This window comes from Manacus candei, unplaced genomic scaffold (assembly GCF_025592945.1).
Source record: "Manacus candei isolate 608988 ecotype Guabito, Panama unplaced genomic scaffold, ASM2559294v1 h1tg000017l, whole genome shotgun sequence".
Classification (NCBI taxonomy): domain Eukaryota; kingdom Metazoa; phylum Chordata; class Aves; order Passeriformes; family Pipridae; genus Manacus; species Manacus candei.
Window position 1 is genome coordinate 20,586,683 of NW_026138065.1, and position 20,857 is coordinate 20,607,539.

Consider the following 20,857-nt stretch of genomic DNA (forward strand, 5'->3'; position numbering starts at 1 on the left):
AAAGTGACCACAAAGTCAAAAAGGTCTTGCGCTCCAGGATAGAAGCTGGGCAGGAATCTGGTGTGAGAGTAAGAGCTGTGAACAGAGTGGGGAGCAAAGTGTCTCTGCTGAGAGTTACGGTATCAAAATTAGGTGATCCCATGAAGTGAAAGCCATTGAATGCTGGGGACATGCTGCATATCTCACCCTGCTCTTACTCATCTTGAATATCTCTCTGTTTGTAACTAATACCAGGGAGGACTTTGGCTAATCCAGAGCAGCATTCTTCTATTTTTATTCTTAATTTGTAGCTGGCAAGAGGGTTATTAAGATGTTCCCTTAGTTGTTGGGACTTGGGGATTCTACTTTTATCTCCTTAGGCTGTTGTTCCAAAGTTGCTGTTGGCTTCAGGACCTCAGCTAATTTCAGCCCTGCCTGTCCAGCCCACAGCTGGCCTTGGACACATCAAGTGACCTCTGGGAGTTCAGATTGTCCTTCTTCATCCTGAGCATCAAGAAGGAGTTGGTAATAGTTTCTTTTTCTTTCAGTCCTGATTGGAAAGGGTCTGAGTGCTGCAAAGGGCTGCTATGGACAGAGCTGTGGTGTCCCAACCTCACCATACCCCTTTTTTGTCTGGCCAGGGAGAGTCAATCCCTCTGGCATGGAGCACGCCCTGACGTGGTAGATGCAGGAGGCTTTGAACTGCAAAGCACGTAGCATCACTCTAAACTTCATCCTTTCAGGGTGGGTGTAGGAAAGCATGATCTGACAGCTCCTGGCTGCTCTGGGCAGTGAAGCAGCACTGAGTGAGGCTGTGACAGCCTCACCATGGTTGCCTGTTCCAATAGTGAACAAGGCTCTGGGACATACGTGACTGCCAGCTTGTGTATCAGCATCTCAGTGATGACATTCTGCTGTGTAATCCCAGCGCTCCAGGCTCTGTCATGCAATGTGCCCCTGGGCTGCTCACACATGGATGCCACCACCTGCACAGTCCCATTAGTCCCAAGATCCAGGTCTGAATGATTTTCAAGCTTTCCCCTGGCTCTGCTCCAGTGAACTTACAGACTTCCTCAGCATTCCTTTCCTTACATTGCCTTTCCTGAGCCTCCCTTGGCTCCTCGAGAGCCCTCTCCTCCATGTCTGCAGCCATCTGCAGCCTCTCTGGGTCTCTGTGCTTCATCAGCTCCCATCTGGAACTCATCTTGGTGCTCTCACATCTTGCTGATGTGCAGCTTCATCTGTGCTCTAGGAGGAGAGACTGTGCTTACCCTGGGATCCTGCTTCAAAACCCAGTGGGGTGTGTGTGTGTGGATTGCCTCTGGCCATCACGGGGGCATATTTGCCCTCCAGTTGCAGTGTTTGCCTGACGATGAGGGAAACGCAGGACATAGTGGAGAATGTGAAGGCTTCACAGCAGCTCTGAATCCACTCTGACCTTTCCTCCTGTCCCCCAGGTTGTGTTGCCACTTGCACACAGAGCCCCCATATTCAGCTCAAGGGGCTCCCTAGACCAAAATCTCCTGGGCTGAAAGCTGACACTTGGCAAGCCATGTAAGCTGGAGCTCTTAGTTTGCTTTAGCTGATGGAACAGCTTTTCTTGGGCCTCCCTTTCATTAAACCTCCTGATGAGATTCTGGCATATGACAGGGCCAGGGTACAGCAGGGAGGATTACTGGTAGGACTCACAGAGACATTGACTCCTGCAGAGAGTGATTAGCAACTCAGCCTACACTCCTGGCTACTGAGAGCCTTCAGGAAGCCGATTAGGGCACTGCAGAAATTTATTTATGTCTCGGAACTGAGGAGATCAGAGTGGCAGCAGTATTTGAGTTGCATGGGTAGGGGATGGAAGCAACATTTTTCAGACTGTTTGTTTCTGATGGGGAAGTCATCTCTAGCTCCAGAAGTTCCATTACATTGACACTTTTGTGCTCGATATAGAGAGCTGCAAAATACCCTCTGAGCATGGAGGGTATAGCCATCAGGGAGCAGCCAAGTGCTGGAGATGGCAGCAGCATCAGAGAGCTGTCTACCCGACCTGGGGCGCTCCTTTGCCCGCCGGGCACAAGAGCCCTGGTGCCTCCCTCGGGAGCGCTTTGCCTTTAGGCTGGGATCTCACTGCCACCACCTTAACACTCAGTCCTTAGCAATGGATTGTCCAGCTCTGTTGGGAAGAATGGAACAGCCCAGCTCTCTCTGATGAAGAGTTTGATTCTCAGGCTCCCGTCATGCAGTGTGGGCCGGGATGCACGGTTCGGCTCGGGCTTGGCTTGGCTTGGCTCTGCTTGGCGGGGCTGGGCTCAGCTCAGGCTCTGCTGGGTTGGGCTCGGGCTGGGCTGCGATGGGCTCGGCTGGGTTCTGCTGTGTTCGGCTAGGCTCAGCTCGGTTGTGTTCGGGCTCGGCCGGGATCTGGCTCGGCTCGGCTGGGTTCGGTCTGCGGCTCGGCTCGGCTCGGCTGGCTCGGCTCGGCTGGGCTCGGGCTCGGCTGGGCTCGGGCTCGGCTGGGCTCGGCTGGGCTCGGCTGGGCTCGGCTGGGCTCGGCTGGGCTCGGCTGGGCTCGGGCTCGGCTGGGCTCGGGCGATTCCGCCCTGGCCGCGCCGCCGGGCTCCTACGGCCCGCTCTGCCCGGCAGGGGGCGCCTCCCGCCGGCCCCCTCCGCCGGCCCCGCCCCGCTGGCCCCGCCCCTCTTTGTGTCGGCGGCCAATGGGGGCGCGCGGCGGGCGGCGGTCGCGCGGTAGCGCGCGGCATGGCGCGGGGCGCGGGGTGCGCCCCCAGCGCGGCCGGGGCCGGTACCGGGGGGAGCGGGGCCGGGACGGGGCGCCCGCGCTGCCGCCGCTGAGCAGGGGCCCTGATATACACACACACATACATACATACATACATATATATATATATTTATATAAAGAGGGACCGGGCGGCGGCGAGGCCGCGGGGCACCTCCCGGCAGCGGTTCCGGGCTCGGGCATGGCCGCGGGGCCATGACGGGCGCGGCGGGCGGCGGCGGCGGCCGCGGGAGCAGCCGCCGTGCGGCGGCCGGCAAGGAGGGGGGCCGGTCGCGGAGCGCCCAGCCGCGGGCGGCGGGCGGCGGCGGGAGCGGCAGCGGCGGGGGCTCGGAGGAGGAGGAGCAGGAGCAGCAGCGAGACGGCGGGTCGCTCTTCCTGGTGAACAAGAGCGGCTTCCCCATGGACGGGCAGACCTGGGAGCGGATGTGGGGGCACGTGGAGCGGGTGCATCCCGACGGCGGCGCCGTAGCCGCGGCCATCCGGAGCGCCGCCCGCCTGGCTCGGGTAAGGCGGAGCCCCCGCGTCCCCCTCGTGCGAAACGCGAGGGTGTCACAGAGCCCGAACCTCGAGGTCCCGCGGCTGCTAGCTCTGAGGTCGTCCAGGGGCCGGGGAGGCTCGAGGGCGGGTTGGGAGGGTGTGACAGCTCCGCCGAGAGCGTGCTCTCGGGGCTGCGAGGGGCAGCCAGGAGAGAGCTGGAGCGTCTGCGCTCCGAAAGCGTCCGGAACGGGCTGCGGGATGCTTAGGGGCTGGAGTTGGTATCTTGGGAAACGAGTAGGAAGAAAATGACTCTTTTTTATCCTGGGGAGGAAAAAGTAGAAAGCAAGAGTTAAAAGGAACTGAACGAAGTGCTTTGTGCAGTTTAAATCACGTTTTTCTCAGCTCTTTGAAACACAGGCATTTTCTAAAACACAGCCTTGCGCCCGAAGGGTAACAAGAAATTTAAAACTCAGGCATTTCATTTCCAGTACGTGGAAAGATTCCAAACGCTTTTGTCTTGTACGTTCCTCAGTACAAGCTCCAAACAGCTCTGCCTAACCCAAGTCTTTTTCCTCCAGCGAGGAAATGAAATGTTGGTACCTGCTGTTGTTCAAAGGCTTCTCACCACTGCGCCGCATTACTGATCACAGTGTCTTTTACACTCTCTGCTTTGGCAGACTTTGAGCTTGATTCATTCCTCCCATCAAGCAGCATTAATCTGAGCTGACCACTGAAGTCGGGGTTGATTTGCACCCCTCTGCATGCTGGGGTGAGATGGTCGGGCTGGTGCTGTCACAGTCCAGATTGTCAGTGATATTTATATACGTATATGCCTTTTCTCTGTGGGGTAGAAAGTAATTTTTGTGTACGGAGAAGTTGAAAGTGTATTGTGTAGGGCTTTTCTGAGAAGGTGCTTGTCAAATAAGATGCAGGCTGAAAAAGCCTTTTATCTCTTCTGCAGTGTTTAGTTCAGTGTAAGTGCAAAAGGGGCAATCTCTTTTTCTCTGTTCTACTCTCCTTGTTCTGGAACCAGCCTTTGTTTGGATAGGGGAGTAGATTCAGCTAAAGAGTAGTCTGGTTGTATTGAGTTTGTTTGTGGTTCCTTAGTGTGATTAATCTTGTACTTGTGCAAGGGCTTGAGGTAGAACTGAAGGGGTCAGGGAGAGGGTAAAACTTGTTTCAGCAGCATGACCGTCTTACAGTAGTCTAGACAACCTGCAGATCTGTTTGGTGTTAAGGGATGGCAAAGCAATCCCTAGACTTAACTTCCATCCCTTACTTCCCAGCACTGGCCTGACCCTCTGTGGCATGTGTGCATGAAGTCGATTTGGACAAAAAATGTTTTGAAATCTGCTTGGCAGAATCATTTGTTGTTGGTGATCAGTGGAGGGTGATTTAAGAGTTGTACTCCTCCAGTACTGTCTGGAAGGAAACTCCCTGTTGCAGTGATTAATTTCTTCAGGGACAGGAGGACTTGGTGACCCCTGTGACTAAGTAGCTCTTGCTGGCTAAGCCTGGAACCTCTGGGGTCAGAGGGCAGTTTGAGGACCACCTGGTCCTTCTTAGGGCCAACACAGATCAAGTGAGCAAATGAAGGTTAGGAGCAGGGGGTTTTGCCACAAAGTGATAGTGGATTGCTAAAGTGATGATGGTAATTTCTGGTTCAGAATAGAAATGTGAGGGGAGACTTGTTCCTTAAACAGTGGTACAGATTTTTTTAATTGACTTGTGCTGCTGGGTATGTGCCACCCCACAAAAGACCATGTACTGCTGATTGGGAGTGACAAGAGAAACTTGTGTCTGTGAGAAGATGATTTGTAATCCGCTTGCATTCATAGTTGGTTCAGGCTGAGTGAGTGGTGAGTGCAGCTGCTCCATTTCTGCATCTGATCTGTTCTTAATCCCTAGTGATGGGGAGAGTTTTCATCAAGAAGCTCCACTTGATTGCTCTAATCATCTTAGTATTAGTCTCAGCAATCATACACTCAGAGCAGTTAAGTAGCTTCTTACCGTATTGGTGAGGTTGTCCTTACTGGAACAAAAGCAAACTGCAGAGATGGAGAGCTGCATCTCTCTCAAGAGGCAGAATCCTCTCAAAAAGCTGGCTTGTCTGCAAGGAGGCCAGTTCTGGAACCTGAGGGATGTCCCACCTCTGACTGCTGGCTTGAGCTCTGGGAAGAGTTCAGGCTTATGGTTTGGAAGGACTGTGCAATGCTTTACGTGTCCTGTGATCACGGAGATACTTGTAGATCTTAATGAATTAAACCTCTAACCAGCTTTGAGGGCTCTTGCCTGTCAGCTTCATTTGTGCTAGCTAACAATGTACTTGCAGGGTGAGCTTGTAGAAAATTACTTTATGGTCATTAAATGAGACAGTAGAATTGGGCAAGACCAGTTTCACACAGGATGTCTGTGGTGAACTGAGACTACAGCATTTCCAGCCATAGGACGACGGTGTCGGCTCTGCCACATGGTCTTGTACTGCAGTGGCTTTACTGTCTCTGGATCTCTGGAGCTGCTATTGCTTGGAAGTACTGATATAAGGTCAAGGCTTTTCATCTGCCTCGTCTCAGTTTCCCTCGCTTCACAAATTCATGATCTGTAGTGCTGTGTCTGCAGTTCCTCTTGACGTCCCTGATCTCCTGCTACAAATCTTCACCAGTGCCTTGCCACTGAGCTGGGATGCACACTGTTAGCTGGAAAGCTGCAGCCTCAACAGCAACAATGCTACACGTTCCTTTGCTTGTGGTGGTGTCCTACAGCCCTGGCTTCTGCTCCATGCTGGGTGGGTGCTCAGTATCGGTACTCCTGCAGCTGGGGCAGGAATTGGGGGGCGGGAAACGTGTTTTGTATAGAAGGAGTGGGAGTGGCAGGTGGCTGTCCTCTGCCTGGCCTGGCTGGTGGCACGGTTTGTGTACTGCCCAGTTGCACTGGAGAGATGAGAGCAGTGCAATATCCTGTGTGGGGAAAGACTGATGGCTTCTCTGTCGTGTCCTGAGATCTGGAGGGACTTGGGACTCCTGGCTCAGCAGGCCTGCTGAGGTAACTTTAACAATCAAGTTATGTGTCAGCCATTGGGAAAACCGTGGTTCTCTTTACCAGATCATACCTTGGTGTCTGACATGATCATGCTCCTTGGATGATGTATCACCCACCTTGGAGATGGGGAGCACCTTACCTGGAGGTCCAAACCTGATCCCTATGGTAAGGGTGGCCACTCTGGGTTACAGGAAGGGCCACATCTGTTCACGCTGGTGTGATCCCTATGGCATCCTGGGTCCCACAGCTGTGCAAGGGCTGGAAAAAGGATGCTGTCTGTGCCTCTGCAGCAGCTGGGCCTCTCACTGACTGGGGCTCCCATTGTCTTGTTGTATTGTGTAAGTGCAAAACATGCACCTAAGAGCTTCTGTATCTTCAAAGAAAAGGAGTGTTTATACTGGAGCAGGCCAGCCCTGGGAAGGTGCGACAACCCTGCTGTAATTCCCTTAATCAGCTCCTTGCTGCTCCTGAAACTCAAACCTCATCTGGTGTGTTGAGTCCAGGTCTGCCTTCATGCTAGGAGGGACAGGTGAATAATTTGTCTAGACCAAAGGGGCTGGGGGAGAAGGGAACTTGTGAAACCAAAAAAAAAAAATACCTCTAATGAAGAGCTTAGGCATGGAAATCGTGATTAAGAAGTGCTATTGAGTCTTGCTCGTAACTCCCGCTGGTGAGGAGAGAAAGCCCATGTGTGTGCTCAGGCCCGTGTGGGGCCGGAATGGCGGGAGCGAGCTGGAGGCCTCGCCATCTGCTCGCTGCTTACGGTACTTTTCTGTGTTCCAGTAGTGTAGGAGTCTCTGGTTTTTTTAATTTGGTGTTTTGTTTTTTTTTTTCCTTTCTCATAAGTGTATTTACTGTTTGACTGTTGTAACTAGCTACATGTAGTAAATGCTGGGTTTTGGTCACCTTGGTATTACCGGTGCTCACTCCCTGAAAGCAAAGGCACAGTCCCTCCCTCATAAGTGGAGATTGGAAGTGGAGAGGAAGATCTGTGTGGCGGAAATGACCCTGTATCACCTGAACTTGCTCTTCTTACCTGTGATTGCTGCCTTGAACTGTATTTAGGACAAAGATATGTCACTTTATGCGTTTCAAACTATTGTAGCAATGATGTGGGCCCACAAACGCTGCAAGCTTTACTTTGCATCTTGTGTCACGGCTACCCAAATTGCTGGTTCCTGAATTTGGGTCTGCATTAATATTCAAATAAACTGTTTCTTCCATTGTGTTTTTGAGAATTGTACTAATCTCTTTTTAGCCATGCTGCCCACTTTAATATCTGCTGATCCCATATTTTGCAATGTCACCCCTAAAATAATGGGACTTGGGACAAGGCTGTGCCCCTTTCCTGCCTGGCTGCAGGCTCAGGAGCCACATAGCTTTGGGGATTAAACATGGATTGAGGGCCTGGATTCTTAAAATGCTTAGGCACAAGCAGATGTCGTATGAGATTTTGGAAAAATCCCATTATGTTGCCAGTCTATATCTTTAAGTGTCTTAATATCATTAAATATCTGGGTCGCAGGTGGTCTAGGTACCATGCATTCCCTGCCCAGCAAGTCTGCTGCAGACACATGGCACATGGGAATTTATGCAGCCTGGGATCCTTGTCTCCTTTTCTCTTGTGGTAAAGGAAACCAAAAATCAGACTTGAAATGGCTTCTTGGGGAAGGGGGGACAGCAGAGCCAGTGCTGGGACTCTGCTCATCCAAACTGCCCTGTGCTAAGGGGGAAAAATGGGAAGCATTGGCTTTCTGTGCTGCCTGCCCACATCCTCTGCCCAGGGATGCTGGTGGCTCTAATGATCAGCCTGCCGTGGGGGGGCCTGCACTGGGCTCTCTGTGCCGGCAGGGATGGGGCTGGCTCTGGTGCACAGGCAGCCCCCATTGTCAGCAGGATGACTTTGCCTGATGCTTCAGTTCACGTGGGGTTTAAGCCATCTGTGCTGCCGCGTTGCGTTGCACTAAGCACATGCCGCTGCCCGAGTAAATCACTTATCCGCTCTGCGGGGAGTGGTAACTATCTAACCTCTTTATCTCTTTTTTTTTTTTTTTTTTTTTGTGTCCAGCCCTCAGTGCCACCTGTGCCAAACTACAAGCTCTCCATGTCAATCCCAGAATGGCTTCAGGCAATACAGACCTACATGAAGATGCTGCAGTATCCTTCTCGAGTGTGTGGTTCCTGGAGAGAAGGCTGACTTGTGCCTGGCATGAGTTAACAGGAGCTTAACTGAAGCATTAGTTGGTTATGAGGGCTTGGGATCATTTGGGGGTAAAAGGACGCCTCCAAGGATTTGTGATAGCACCAGCAGCGCTGAGCTTGTCATAGCAGTCCTCTGGGAGATGTAATTAGCTTTAAATGATACTGAAAAATTTAACTGAAGTGGCATTGGTGGGAGTAGAAGTGCTTATTTTGAAGTTGATTTATGCGGATGTTATGATTGGATCATGATGTCTGGAGAAATAATATGGCATCTTGTCATAAAGCAATGGAGACAGTGTTGTGGCAAACTCTTTCTCCCTCTGCCTTGGAAGCCCTTGTGGGCTCCCTGAGGACTGCCTGTGTGCTCAGCTTGCAGGAAGTGCTTGTCATTGGGGTGAGGGGCATAAGCAGCTGTTCTGACCCCAAGGTGGGCAGGCTTGCCTTTGACACAGGAACTTGCCTGGTGTGTTCATCAGGGATGGACACATCTATCTAGCTTCCCTGTCACTGCCCCATGCCTAATTCCTGACTGTTTCCCTTGCTGACTGATAATATCAAAGAAGGTTGCTGGCCCAGATGCTGCTCTTCTGGTTTCCTTTTTTTCTGAACTCTCCCTTTTTGTGTGTGTGGGGAAGCTGTGGGGATGAGGAATGAGTGTAAAGTCCTGGTAAGGATTAAGAAGGGATATGGGTGGCAGCTGAAAGAGCATCCAAAAATAGCAGGTGCGGTTAGCCTGCCGAGGAGCAGTGGTTGGGATCAAGGCAGCAGCAGGGCTTGGAGCCGCAGCAGCTGCGGTGGGGAGGGAGGCTGGGGCCTTCCTGCTCTGCAGGGGGGTGCTCCTTTTCTCTTCCGTATGTCGGCCACTTGGGCAGGACAAGAGGCTTGTTGCTTGCTGGACTTGTGCCAAAGAGGATACCATGTCGCATAGAACTCAAAAAATGGTACTTTTCCCTACCTCACCCTGCAGTGGTTTTGAAATCCTGCACTCTGCTATGTAGCAGGAGCAGGCCTCAGGGGACAAAGTTTGGATATGTGTTCAGAAAAGCTTCAAAGTGGGCTGGGGGGTAGTGTCTGGGCTTGCTTTGAGGGCTGAAAGAGGATGTATGCTTTGTTCAGAGCACCCTGAAAGGGCCTCATGAATTAGGTTTTGAAGGCGGGAGGGGAAAAAAAACCTTGTTTCTGGAGAACTCTGAACTCTAATTGAAGTCAGTTCAGAGCATCCTGGTGCAAGCTGGAGTTTTTATTTAGACCATGGTTATGCAGCCAGCAGCTGTGCTATTTATGCCTTGCAAGGCACCCTTTGCCTCCATGGGGTAACCTCTTTCTGCTCTTGTATTGCCACTACAATTTTACTGGCATGAATATTCTAATGCCCATGTTACGAAATAGGTTAGGAAAGAGATTTAGCTGGAAAGATAACCTAGAAAATATAAGTGAATAGTCTTGGGTTTTTTTAGTTTCTTCTTTTTCTAATTTTGTTGCATTTTTTGTTTTGTTTTTACTGAACAGATTGGTATCTTGATCTGATTTACTGCATTGCTGCTTGAACAGCTGTGCTTGAGGAGCAAGGAAGAGGCTGCTTTTGGTGATGCTGCTGCATGGTAGCTTGTGCTTCTAGGCAAGTGGTGCTGAGATTTGGTTGACTGTCTGCAGAGGTCATTTGTGATGAACTTTTCTCCTATCCTCATAGTGTTAACTAATGAGCTTGAGTTGCATGTAGCTGGTTATTTTAATTTCAAGTGCATTGTGGTTTTTTAGAGAATGATTTCTATTTCCGAAGTGTAAATGGATGCACTTGCCATGGTTTTGGTTTACAGATCATATGTGAGCTATGTGGCCAAACTTGTAACCCAATAGTGAGTGAGACCTGGGAGATAAGTGACTTAATAACCCTCAAATGCCAAATTTGAGTATCATTTTAGACGGACAACCTTTTTTGCTTGACTCTGCACCGGATGGTGGTTAATAGATCATACAAGAAGACAAGTAAAACGTTTGCTTTATTTCACATGCCAGGGTTTCATCTCTGAGAGTCAATGGCTTTTACTGCTTGTTCTATGTTTCAGCAGGAAGTGAGAACTGAAATTCACCATTAGAGCATTGTCATCTTATTGTTTGACTGTTCAAGTTACTTTCCTTTAACAGAGAAAATTCAGATATAATCACACAGGAACACAGTTCTTCGAGATCAGAAAAAGCAGACCTCTAAGTGGGTAAGTGTCTCTGGAATTGGTCTAGTGCCCTTGTCCCACATCATGCCAGTTGATCACCTGGCATTTAAGCATCTGTGGCACCATGGCACGGGAGGGCTGTCTCCTCTGTGCCACGGCTCCTCTGGCAGGGCCAAAACTGTGTATGTTGCTGAGTGGAAGGGCTGGCCTTGCTTGGCAGCTGTGTGGGAGCTGCATAGTTGCAGGCCAAAACTGCATGCACGGGGTGGGAAAACTCTAACTTTGTGCTTGTTGGTGTTGGGTTGGGAGGGCTGGGCTGCTTTTATGAAAACTATGTAAGTCCTGATATTCTGGTTGTGCTGTAATGCCCTTTGCTGATGGTTGGAAGAGATCAGATTTGAAAAATGCTGTAGGAATTTTGACATCTTGGGCACAGTCCTTTCCTCTGGAGGCTCACAATGGATTGTATTAAGTTGCATCTGTGTTCTCCCATTGCCTCTCATCTTGCTCTTCCTTCCATGTGGTGGACTCCTGTGCTGGGTGGTGATGGGTTGTGCAATGCAAGTATGAACATGTGCCCAGGGAGCCTGCCAACAGAGAACTGGGGTCCCTTGCATGTAAGAACTGCGTCAGACTTAGGATGATTCTTTAATAGAACCCAATAAATTAGCAGGTTAGGGCAGGAAGTGATGTTGACAACATTATGCTTTTATTTTAGGGTGAAATTTAGATAAGCAGAATATAATTACTTCTGTAGACTAGCCTGTCTCTAGTTCTCCTCAGCTCTCTGTCATTAATCTAATGGTCCATCACTGTAAATTCCAGTTCCCACCCCAGCTTTGTGCTTCAGGTTTTCATCTTACTGACAGCAATCTTTTCCCACTTCCTTTTTCTAATGTTCACTGCTCTGGTGGAACTAGTTTAAAACAAATCTTGTGCCTTGAATGATAGATAGGTTTACAGAAGCTCGCTCATTTTTAAATTTGTCCCATTACTTTTTTTCACGGAAGTGGAAGATGAAAATTAATTGTGTTCAGCACTTACCACTTAAAAGGCTGTCATCTTCCTGGGCTGGATGAAAGCCTGGCTTATGAGGACGGGTACTCTTTCCTGGAAGGGAACCAATACAGTGCTCACAGCTGGAGACCTACTCCTGGCTTTGGATCCTCTCCATTTCCTCTAATTATCTGCCTTAATGTGTTGTCTGGGGACTTGTGTCTGACTTCTCTCCTGGTTTTGTTGCTATTAGGACTTCTGTGAGTGACTTGAAATGGGGTTGCAGGACTTCTATGGAGTTAAGGAGAGTACCCCTGGAAATGGTCCAACTCCTCAGGGCAGCTGCAGCCAGATCTCCAGGCACAGTAGTCTGAACCTGGTGTATGCTGGACTTGCACAGTGTAGGGTCCTAAGACCTGTGCTGCTTTGCTCCTTGATCGTGTAGATGGGAGTGCTGCCCACATCCTGTTGTGCTGCAGTATGGCTCAAATGCTTGCCCTGTCTTGGTTTCTCCAAATTTGAGAAGGGGAACACATATAAGACTATCTTAAGTTCCTGTCATTTTTATGAAACTAGGTTTAGATTTCAAGTAAACAGATAATTGTGTACTCACATACTAGCATTTACTATGGTCAAACAAATACAAGAGGAAGTGAACTTAAAGGGTCATGTGTCCTAAACACACATAATACTCTGAAGACCCAAACTTTGATTAGCTGAGATTTTTTTTCTGAATAGATAGCATGAAGATACAATTAGCTTTTGTGAGAAGTAAATGTAACATACTGAATACAAATATACTGAAATGAAAAGGGGAACTAACTGATCTTTTTAAATTTACCTGGGTGGGTGTCAAGGAGGATGGGGCCAGACTATTTTCAGTGGTGCCCAGTGACAGGACAAGGGACAGTGGGCACAAACTGGAACACAGGAAGTTCCATCTGAATATGAGGAAAACCTTCTTTACTTTTAGGGTGACAGAACACTGGAACAGGCTGCCCAGAGAGGTTGTGGAGTCTTCTTCTCTGGAGATACTCAAAACCTACCTGGACATGATCCTGTGCAACCTGCTCTAGATAAACCTGCTCTAGCAGGAGTGTTGGACAGATGATCTCCAGAGGTCCCTTCCAACCCCAGCCATTCTGTGATTCAGTGTGAATAATGCATTGATTGCCCTGTAATGTTGAGTTGTGCCTGAAAGCTTTCCTTTCCTTCATCTGGTGTGCAGGTCAGTTTTCATCAAAGCTCAAAAATAACCTACACCTGCAAGGTTTTTTTCTGGGGGGCGTGTTCCACTTTGCAAGAAATCTGCTTCCAGCGTGGTGACAACAGGCACCTTGCACTGAGGCAACAAAGCGCTGCTCTGAGCAAGTTTCTGTGGTGTGAGAGGCCTCACTTTGCTGCAAGACAGAGTTTGCATTTGCAAGTCGGTTGGACAAGATGCTAAATGCCTCCAATTGCCACTGGCTCTTGAAAAATGAGACTGTTCCCAGAGCTTTATTGATACTAAACGTATTGCTTATTTCATAATGCGAGGGCTCAAAGCTAATGGGAGTATTACGAGATCTTTGGCAGCCTTTCTTCAAGAGAGCAGTGGCTGGACACAAAGAAGCTTGAGTACTAGATGGAAATTGAATATTCATAAATTCATGTGAAAGTGTCCTAAAGCAGCTGGGGCATATTAATGAATTTTTCTATTATGGAGGGATAACTAGATATTACAGAGATTTAGTGCCAGCATCAGTGTGATGTATGAGAAAATAAAAATGTGTGGCTGCATGTAGAAAGACAAGCATAAATTATCTATAGGAAGTTATTAATGGACACAGTCTTGCTATAATTCAGTATTTAAAATCTCTTTAAGAAAAAGTCACTCTTATTGTCAGCTTAACTCTAGACTGCCAGACACTCCATGGATTTGTCTTGACTACAGATAACACTTTTGGAAATGTTAGATTTCTGTTGGCATAGTTGTGTGCATAGCAGGGTGGTAGAGCTGTGAACCTGTAAACTTTGTGTGGTATTCTTGTTGTACTGGCAGACTGTGACTGAAAATGTGTCTGTGTCTAACCTTGCCTGAGTTTGCTGTATTTGTACAAAAATGCAGATTTACAGGTGTAGCTACATCCACCATAGGAGTGCTTTGCTGATAGACTGTACAGGTATCCTGACCTGGGACAGTGACCTTCATAGGCTTCGTGATGTAAAGGTAAAGGGCACTCCATGGAGTTCAGCTCTCATGATCCATGGAATGTGTGTGTGCATGTGATACAAGTGTTTCAGGCATCAATAGGGCTGGTTTTCCTTTTCCCATGCAGGATTATGCTGGTCAAACCTATATTACAGCTTCCTGTTGGTACAATTGGTCTGATAAAAAATGCCAATTTTAATTGAAATAGTCATTATTTTAAAAATTTCCAAGCTTAGATCACTTAAGAACTTCAGGAAAAAAATGTATTTCTGGATATGTAGTAACTTCTGTAATTGTGTATGCAATGTCAACAAGATGTTATTACTGGCTTTACAAGGATGATAAGCCCTCTGGAAGCTTCTGTTCTGAGATGCAGGTGTGAGCCACAATGAGAAACAAATACCTTTGTCCTGCAGAGAGTATCTGGGGAAGTGTGGTATTGTACTGTTCCCTCCAGTTAAGTGCCAGCTGATCAGTGGGACCTACAACTGAAGCAAAAACTGATGTTTGAGTAGGTTCTGGAGTCTTTGAGGAATTGCAGCCCTGAAGCTGCTGTGTGAGGATGGAGAGACATTCAGTGACTGCTGATATGATGGGTAATCAATTGCAATAAAAGACTGTGAGAGGAGCAGTCACGTGGGAACGGTGCAACCAAATAACAGGGAAGGGGGGAAGGAAATTATACTGTTTCAACACACTGTGTTATTAAGGAAACCTGATGGGGCTGCAGAGAAAAATAGGCTCATACCATTTCCAGACAATAGACTGCAGAAGGCATTTGAACATCTGCTTCTCTCTCACACAAAGGGGGAATGTTACAGATACAGTGCTATGTGCAGCATGTGGTAGAAATGCTTCTGCTGTTGAAGCAGACTGGTTTTGAGAAAATTCATGAGATCAGTATCTGCTCTGCTGTTTTTTCTCCTTTTAATCCTGTTGGTCCCTTTCACTTCTTTCTTGGCTTCATTGTCATGAATAAAACTGCCAGGAGTTTTAGAAAAGCTTGAGAGAGGGAGATTTTGTGCACCTCATGCAAGCACAGGGGTCTGGGAAAGGAGAATTTTGTGGAAAATGTGCTGAAGGATCTCACTAATTAAAAATGTTATTGAAGTCTATGGTAGTCTTTCTGGTGAAGGTAATAGGCAGCCTCTCCTAAGCATGGTCATCTCTGAAAGGAGTCCAGTGTGACGGGTACCAGCTCTGACATTCTCCTGTTTTGGGCATACTAAAAGGTTTGAAGATTTTTCTAACCTGTATGTGAAACTGGGTGCCTGAGTGAAAAATCTGGGAGCAAAAGGAATTCATTCTTCCCATGAGTTGTCTGGAGACACTGACATTTTAAACAGAAAACATCCTAAAGAGGCAAACCCAACTCCTTTACAGGCCCTCTCTTCCTGCAGAAAGCAAGGGAGTTAGTCCAGGTGGGCTCCTGAAAACACTGAAAGAAATTTGAATCAATTAACAAAGAAATATCATCATCTGCCAAGGACTAGATCTCAAGGCAGGAACAAGCAGCTTGTGCTGTTGGCTGCATTTGTAAGAGGCAGAAGTGTTCACTGTGGTCTGGAATAGAGATCTGTGTGGCAGACTTTAGATAGTGTTGTAAGTGCCACAAAGAGGGAAGCTGCATGACACTTGTCTTTGACTGCAGCAGTCTCCCTTGGGTTACTGGAAGTGATGGGCTGCCCTCATGCTCACTGGGGTCTGTGGAGAGGGTGACTGTGGGCGAGTTCTGTGATATAAGGTTGTAAAGATTAGCTGTACATGTGGAATCTTTTCAGGTAACTGTCAAGATTTAAAGAAAATCCCAGAAACAAACCCTTCTCAAGCAGGAAATTGAAATGCTTTATGCTATTTTTTAAATTCTTTTCTGCCTTCCTTAAATCTTCTTTCATGAGTTTAGCTGTGCGGACTTTTTGGTCCCTGTTAACATCTGAGACAGCATGGTAAGAATTTAGGAATGAAAAAAAAGGGGGAAAGGACAAATCAAAGAGCATCTGTCATGAGTTACTTTCAAATGAACTGAATGCTCTGTCATTTGTTATCTCTTAGAGAACTGACAAGTGATGTCCCACCATTAGTACTTGTGTTAGAGAGCATGGGGAGGATGGGTATTCTTGGAAACTGGGGAAGGCAAAGATATCAGCCTTTGAAAACAATGAAGGAAAAGGTAAGTTTGGGAACTTTCTGAGTTTATCTGCAGTTTCAAGGGAAAGGCAACATTAATTTCATTCGGCACAATTTGTTTCTCACATTTTTCTTCTGTGAGAGTGTAAGAGCTTTTGTCAGTCAGAGAGAAGTTGTGTGTAATAACTCCTTGCTTTAGTATGGCATTTGGCAGCCTGAGGATAAGGCAGGGGCCTTGAGTCTAAATAACACTATTCAACATAAGGGCCCAGCTTGGTGAAAAGCAGCATGTAGAAAGTGGTACTTACCAATAGGTTGCTCTTGCCCAGCAGAGGTTGTCAGTTGTGGTGTGTCATGTCTGTCCCAGCTCAAAGGGCTTTTTATTAATGGTATGGATAACTAATGGTTTGCTAATGGATGGTGTACAGTCCAGGCTGGACAAGGTGACAAAGCTTTGCAAGGTGAAGTTGGGATTCAAAGTGATCTCAAAGGATAGGAGAAAGCTGGACTGGAACAAACAGAAGATAATTTAGTAAGGGCAAATGCAGAGAAGGGTTTTGGGAGTAGCCAGTTGTGGAGAACAAAAGGCTAATTTTGCAAAGAAGGAGCTGATCTTAGAAACCAAACAAAACTTATCGAAAAAAAGGCCAAACCAAAAAACCTCCACCCCTAAAAAAACCCCCAAAACCCACCAACTCAACCCCTCCCACCCCCCCAGCAAAAGAAATCCACAAAACCCCACAAAAACCTATTCAGGGTGGGCCAGGAGGGAAAAAGCCAACAGCACACTGGTTTGGTTGCAAAAATGCACTGAAAGTTGGATTCAGAAGGAAATTGGTGTTTTTCTGCTGTGGTGGACTTAGTTGAAGGACTGTGAGAAGTGAGTTGATTGAAGGGACTCTGAAATTCAAAGCAGCAAACTTTTTGTTTGAAAGGTATAGAAAACATAACCTAAGGGGGAAGTTTTGGGGGGAGTGAGGGAAGGATTAAAAAAAAAAAAGAAAAGATTGGTGTCTGCTTTCTCATGTTTACTGAGGAGAGGGTGGATTATAATCTGTTGCATATCCAAACGTCTGTAGCAAGAGGAGAGATAATAAATGGTCTCCATGCTCACTGTGCAGAGCAGAAATAGCTCCTGATTTAATTTGCAAAAAGGGGAAAGATTTAATTTAAACATTAGGGGACCTTCTTAGATGCAAGGTTAAGTATAGGATAGATTAGCTGGTGGGTTCCCAGGCCTTTGAGAAGCCAGTCGAAAGTGGGTTGAAAAATTGTCTGTGAGCAGTGATTTAGATTTGGCTTATGCTACCTTGGGCAGAGCAGTGGCTTGGGGATTCTCCAAAGGCTCTGCTTCCAGTGCAAACACAGGGTTTAAGGCCATGCTTTGTCTCAAGCTTGTTAAAAGTGGAAGAAAAACTCTTAAGTGGCTGTTGAACTGGATCATCCATGCAGAGATAAAGCAAACTGTTTGTGGAGTATTCCCCAGGACTGTGGGATGGATGTGTGCGAGGGCATGACCTGCCTGTGAGTGCAGATGGACACTTGTTCACTGACCACTGCTGATGCCTCCTGACTGATGCTCCCCTTGCACAGATCCTCATCCTTGTCCTGGTCTGGAGCACCTGCTGCAGCTCCTGGACCCGGGTGCAGGTTCCTGTGTGTGCCTGCAGGCAGCAGGGCCAGCGCAGGTGCAGACCTGAGGAGGAGGTGCTGGCCCTGTCCCTCAGATTATGTTAACCAGGCATATGTCACACTAAATGGCTTGAAGCTAAATAGCTTAACAACTCAGAGCTTTTTCCTGATGATGAGTGTTCATTATCAGCTATGACTTTTTTTTTTCTTAACTTTAGAAGATGGGCAATCCAGTGGGATGCCTCCCGTGCATCACCTACATGTAACGCCTCCGGATGGAGCTGGGGCTTTGCAGAGCTCCTTCTGCGACCAGCACTGAAGAGCCACTGTGGGGGATGAAGGAATCCCATTGTGTGCCCTTGCTGGAGCTGCTCTGTGCTCTGTGGGGTTTCTGTGGCTGATTGTGAGTGTGTAGGAGGCCGGCAAACTCTAATTAGTCTTCTGTACTGAAGGCCGAGTGTAAAGGGTGGTTGTTTACAAATGAAAAGATAATTTCTAACTTGGATAAATGGGACATGGAATAGCTGTGACAGACTGTAATAGCAGTGGAAGCTGTATTGCCATTTGCACTCAATACAGGGTTTAAAATGCATGAAGTGGCTGAATTAGAAAGTGGGAGAAAAAGACTGATGATTTCAGATGCATATTTTCATAATCTTCTCTAATACAAATATTTTTGTCATTTAATATTGTGTTTCCTTAGAGTAGGGATTTGTTTACAAAGCTCTTCCCAGGGAAAGGATATGGATAGAGAAGACTTCAAAACAGACTTCATCCATTTGGCTTAGTTTTTAGCTGCCATTTTTTTTTCGGGTGTGTCATTGGATGTGGCTCTTCTGGCCTTTTTTAGTCTCCTTCCAGTATTTTTCTTAAACTATCCAGGATTTCAGGATCTGCTTGTGGAAGGAGATAGGTTACCTAGTTGGTTAATGGTACAGTATCAATCTGGGGCAACATCTTTCTCAGCTGAGCTTGTTTCTTGTCACAATGTTGTCCCTGTCAGATAACTGTACTCCAAAGATAGTCTAGATTGTAATTAAACTGAACTTGCGAAATCCTAGGCATAATAGTTTCCTGCACTCATGCAGGAAATGGTGCGGTTTTTGCCTCTTTCCCCATCCACAGGAGGTGAGGAGCAGCAGCAAGACAATAACTCAGCTTGCAGTGGTGTGAAGTGTCTGTGCTGGTAGAGTTTTCTGTAGAGAAGGGTGTGATAAAAAGGCATTACATTCTTGTCCAGCTATAGCTATAGACTCACAGAGGCATTTGTAGCTTTCAGGGGGCCATCATGTAACCATCCTCTCTCCCCTGTTATTGTTTTGTTTGGTTTTGGTTTTGTTTTTTTTTTTTTTTTTTTTCCAGAAGAGAAGCAGGGTTATTTTGAAAATAAGCTACTCTTAGTCCTGCTGTGAGAGCTTGCATGTTTGCCAGCTTTTCCAGTTCAACAGGGATTTGTATTACAGTCTGAAGTGATGCTCATGGAGTTGCTGGGAGAGGCAGCATTCCTTCAACCCATCTTCAGAGGCTGGAAGGCACTGGGATGCCAAACATCTTTTTTTTTTTTTCTTTCTTTTTTGTTTTTGCTCCCCCCAGTCATCCTCCAGAAGTCAACAGGGCTCTGGCAAGTCACTGGAAAGGATAATCAAGTTCATCAGCTCTTGCAGAGATGAGAACTGGAGGCGCCTGGCCCTTAGTCTACGAGAAGGCCCTTTGATTCCAGTCAACTGCTCTAGATGGAAGGACTCAAAATTGTTTTGTTTCTGTTCTAGGTTAATGGAGACAGCAAGAGAAATGACCAGGGAGTCCTTACCTATCAAATGCCTTGAAGCAGTTATCCTGGGGATGTATCCTTTCACATGCCTGTCTGCTGCAGTGCTGTTTAATATATTGCCCTTCCTGAATGGTGTTTGAGAGGGTCACAGCCAAAGGTGAGTGCCAGCAGCTTGGTAAGCTGCCATGGTATTGGTCAGCAAGTTGCTGAATTACCTGGGCTTGTTGGTAGGAATTTGGATGCTGTATGCCCAGTTCACAAGTGTTATGATTTGGCTGTGCAGACTTTGCCTTCTGCCCTGGTAATCTGCATAATGTCAGGATCTGACCCAAAGTGCCCAGATAAGTATCTGCCTACACAATCTTTGTTTTCTTTGTTAGTATTTCTCTGTTGGTTATTGTTGGAGCTTGGTAACACTTGAGGAGCGTGGGTTCAGTTCTTGGTTTTTGATGTGTACATGGCCAAGTCATGTTAGTTTTTGTCTCTCAACCCACAGCTGTGCTTTGTGCAGAAACATATGTGTATTATAGTTAAACATTTAAGCTTTATCTTAACATAATGCTTGCTTTCTGTTCAGGCTCAGAAAAAAACCCGGAAGTATTTTCATTTAGAGGCTGACTCCTTTCTTGACCCTCTTCTGCTGTCACTGATAAATCAACCTGCACCATCCTAAACCACTACAGGGGAGGGCAAGGCAGGGCTACAGGAACAGGTTGCCAGATAAATCTCATCACAACTGATCAAGTTTGATTTAAAACAAAAACACAACTGAAAATAAGCCCCGAAAACAAACCAGCTTCTGGGATGTCTCTGCAGTGTTTTGCTTGCTGCTGCTGCCCCCTCCTGTGGGAGAAGGAGCTGGCAGAGCCTGGCAGGTAGTGCCCGCTGTTGGCTGGTGAGGAGGGGGGGCTGCTGGGGGAGTGGGAACAGGATGTGGGCTGAGCAAGTGCAAGGGTATGGTGTGCCAGACTGGTTGCTGGATACAGTCCTCACTGTGCTGGGAGGTTTGTGGTGTGCTGCTGTGGCTCCACTTTGCTCCCTCTGCACCAGGGATAAGCCTTGAGTATGAGCTGAAAGGTGGCTCTGGCTGACAGCACTTCCCCTGCAAACGCTGGAGGGTCTGCATGCAGCTAGAGGGATGGGGTCCTGGGGGCTTGATATCAACAGAAGACTCAAAACAATGCCTTTCCAGAAGCAGAAATCATAGAATCATAGAATATTCTGAGTTGGAAGGGACGCACAAGAACCATTGAAGTCCAGCTCCTGGCCCTGTGTTGTCCAGATGCTTCTTGAACTCTGTCAGGCTTGGTGCTGTGGCTGCTTCCCTGGGGAGCCTCTTCCGGTGCCCAACCACACTCTGGGTGAAAAAAAACATTTCTTAATATCCAACCTAAACCTCCCCTGACACACCTTCATGCTGTTCCCTTGGGTCTTATTGCTGGTCACCATAGAGAAGAGATCAGTACCTGCTCCTCCACTTCCCCTCA

At 47.5% G+C, this 20,857-nt stretch overlaps 1 protein-coding gene across 5 annotated transcripts in view; it reads left to right on the plus strand.

The window, feature by feature from the left end:
* VASH2 (vasohibin 2) overlaps window positions 1-20,857 on the plus strand; it is a 41,190-nt gene that overhangs the window by 3,361 nt on the left and 16,972 nt on the right. The window contains exons 2-5 of one of the 5 annotated variants that reach the window (XM_051783955.1): window positions 360-504; window positions 8,349-8,437; window positions 10,639-10,695; window positions 19,369-19,443. In XM_051783955.1, the coding sequence (XP_051639915.1) occupies window positions 8,385-8,437; window positions 10,639-10,695; window positions 19,369-19,443 (185 nt within the window). In that variant the 5' untranslated portion in view covers window positions 360-504; window positions 8,349-8,384. Of the gene's footprint in view, window positions 1-359; window positions 505-2,959; window positions 3,269-3,333; window positions 3,358-3,385; window positions 3,536-6,743; window positions 7,045-8,348; window positions 8,438-10,638; window positions 10,696-19,368; window positions 19,444-20,857 lie in introns of those variants that run through there. The other 4 variants (XM_051783953.1, XM_051783957.1, XM_051783954.1 and 1 more) reach the window with 4 other exon arrangements.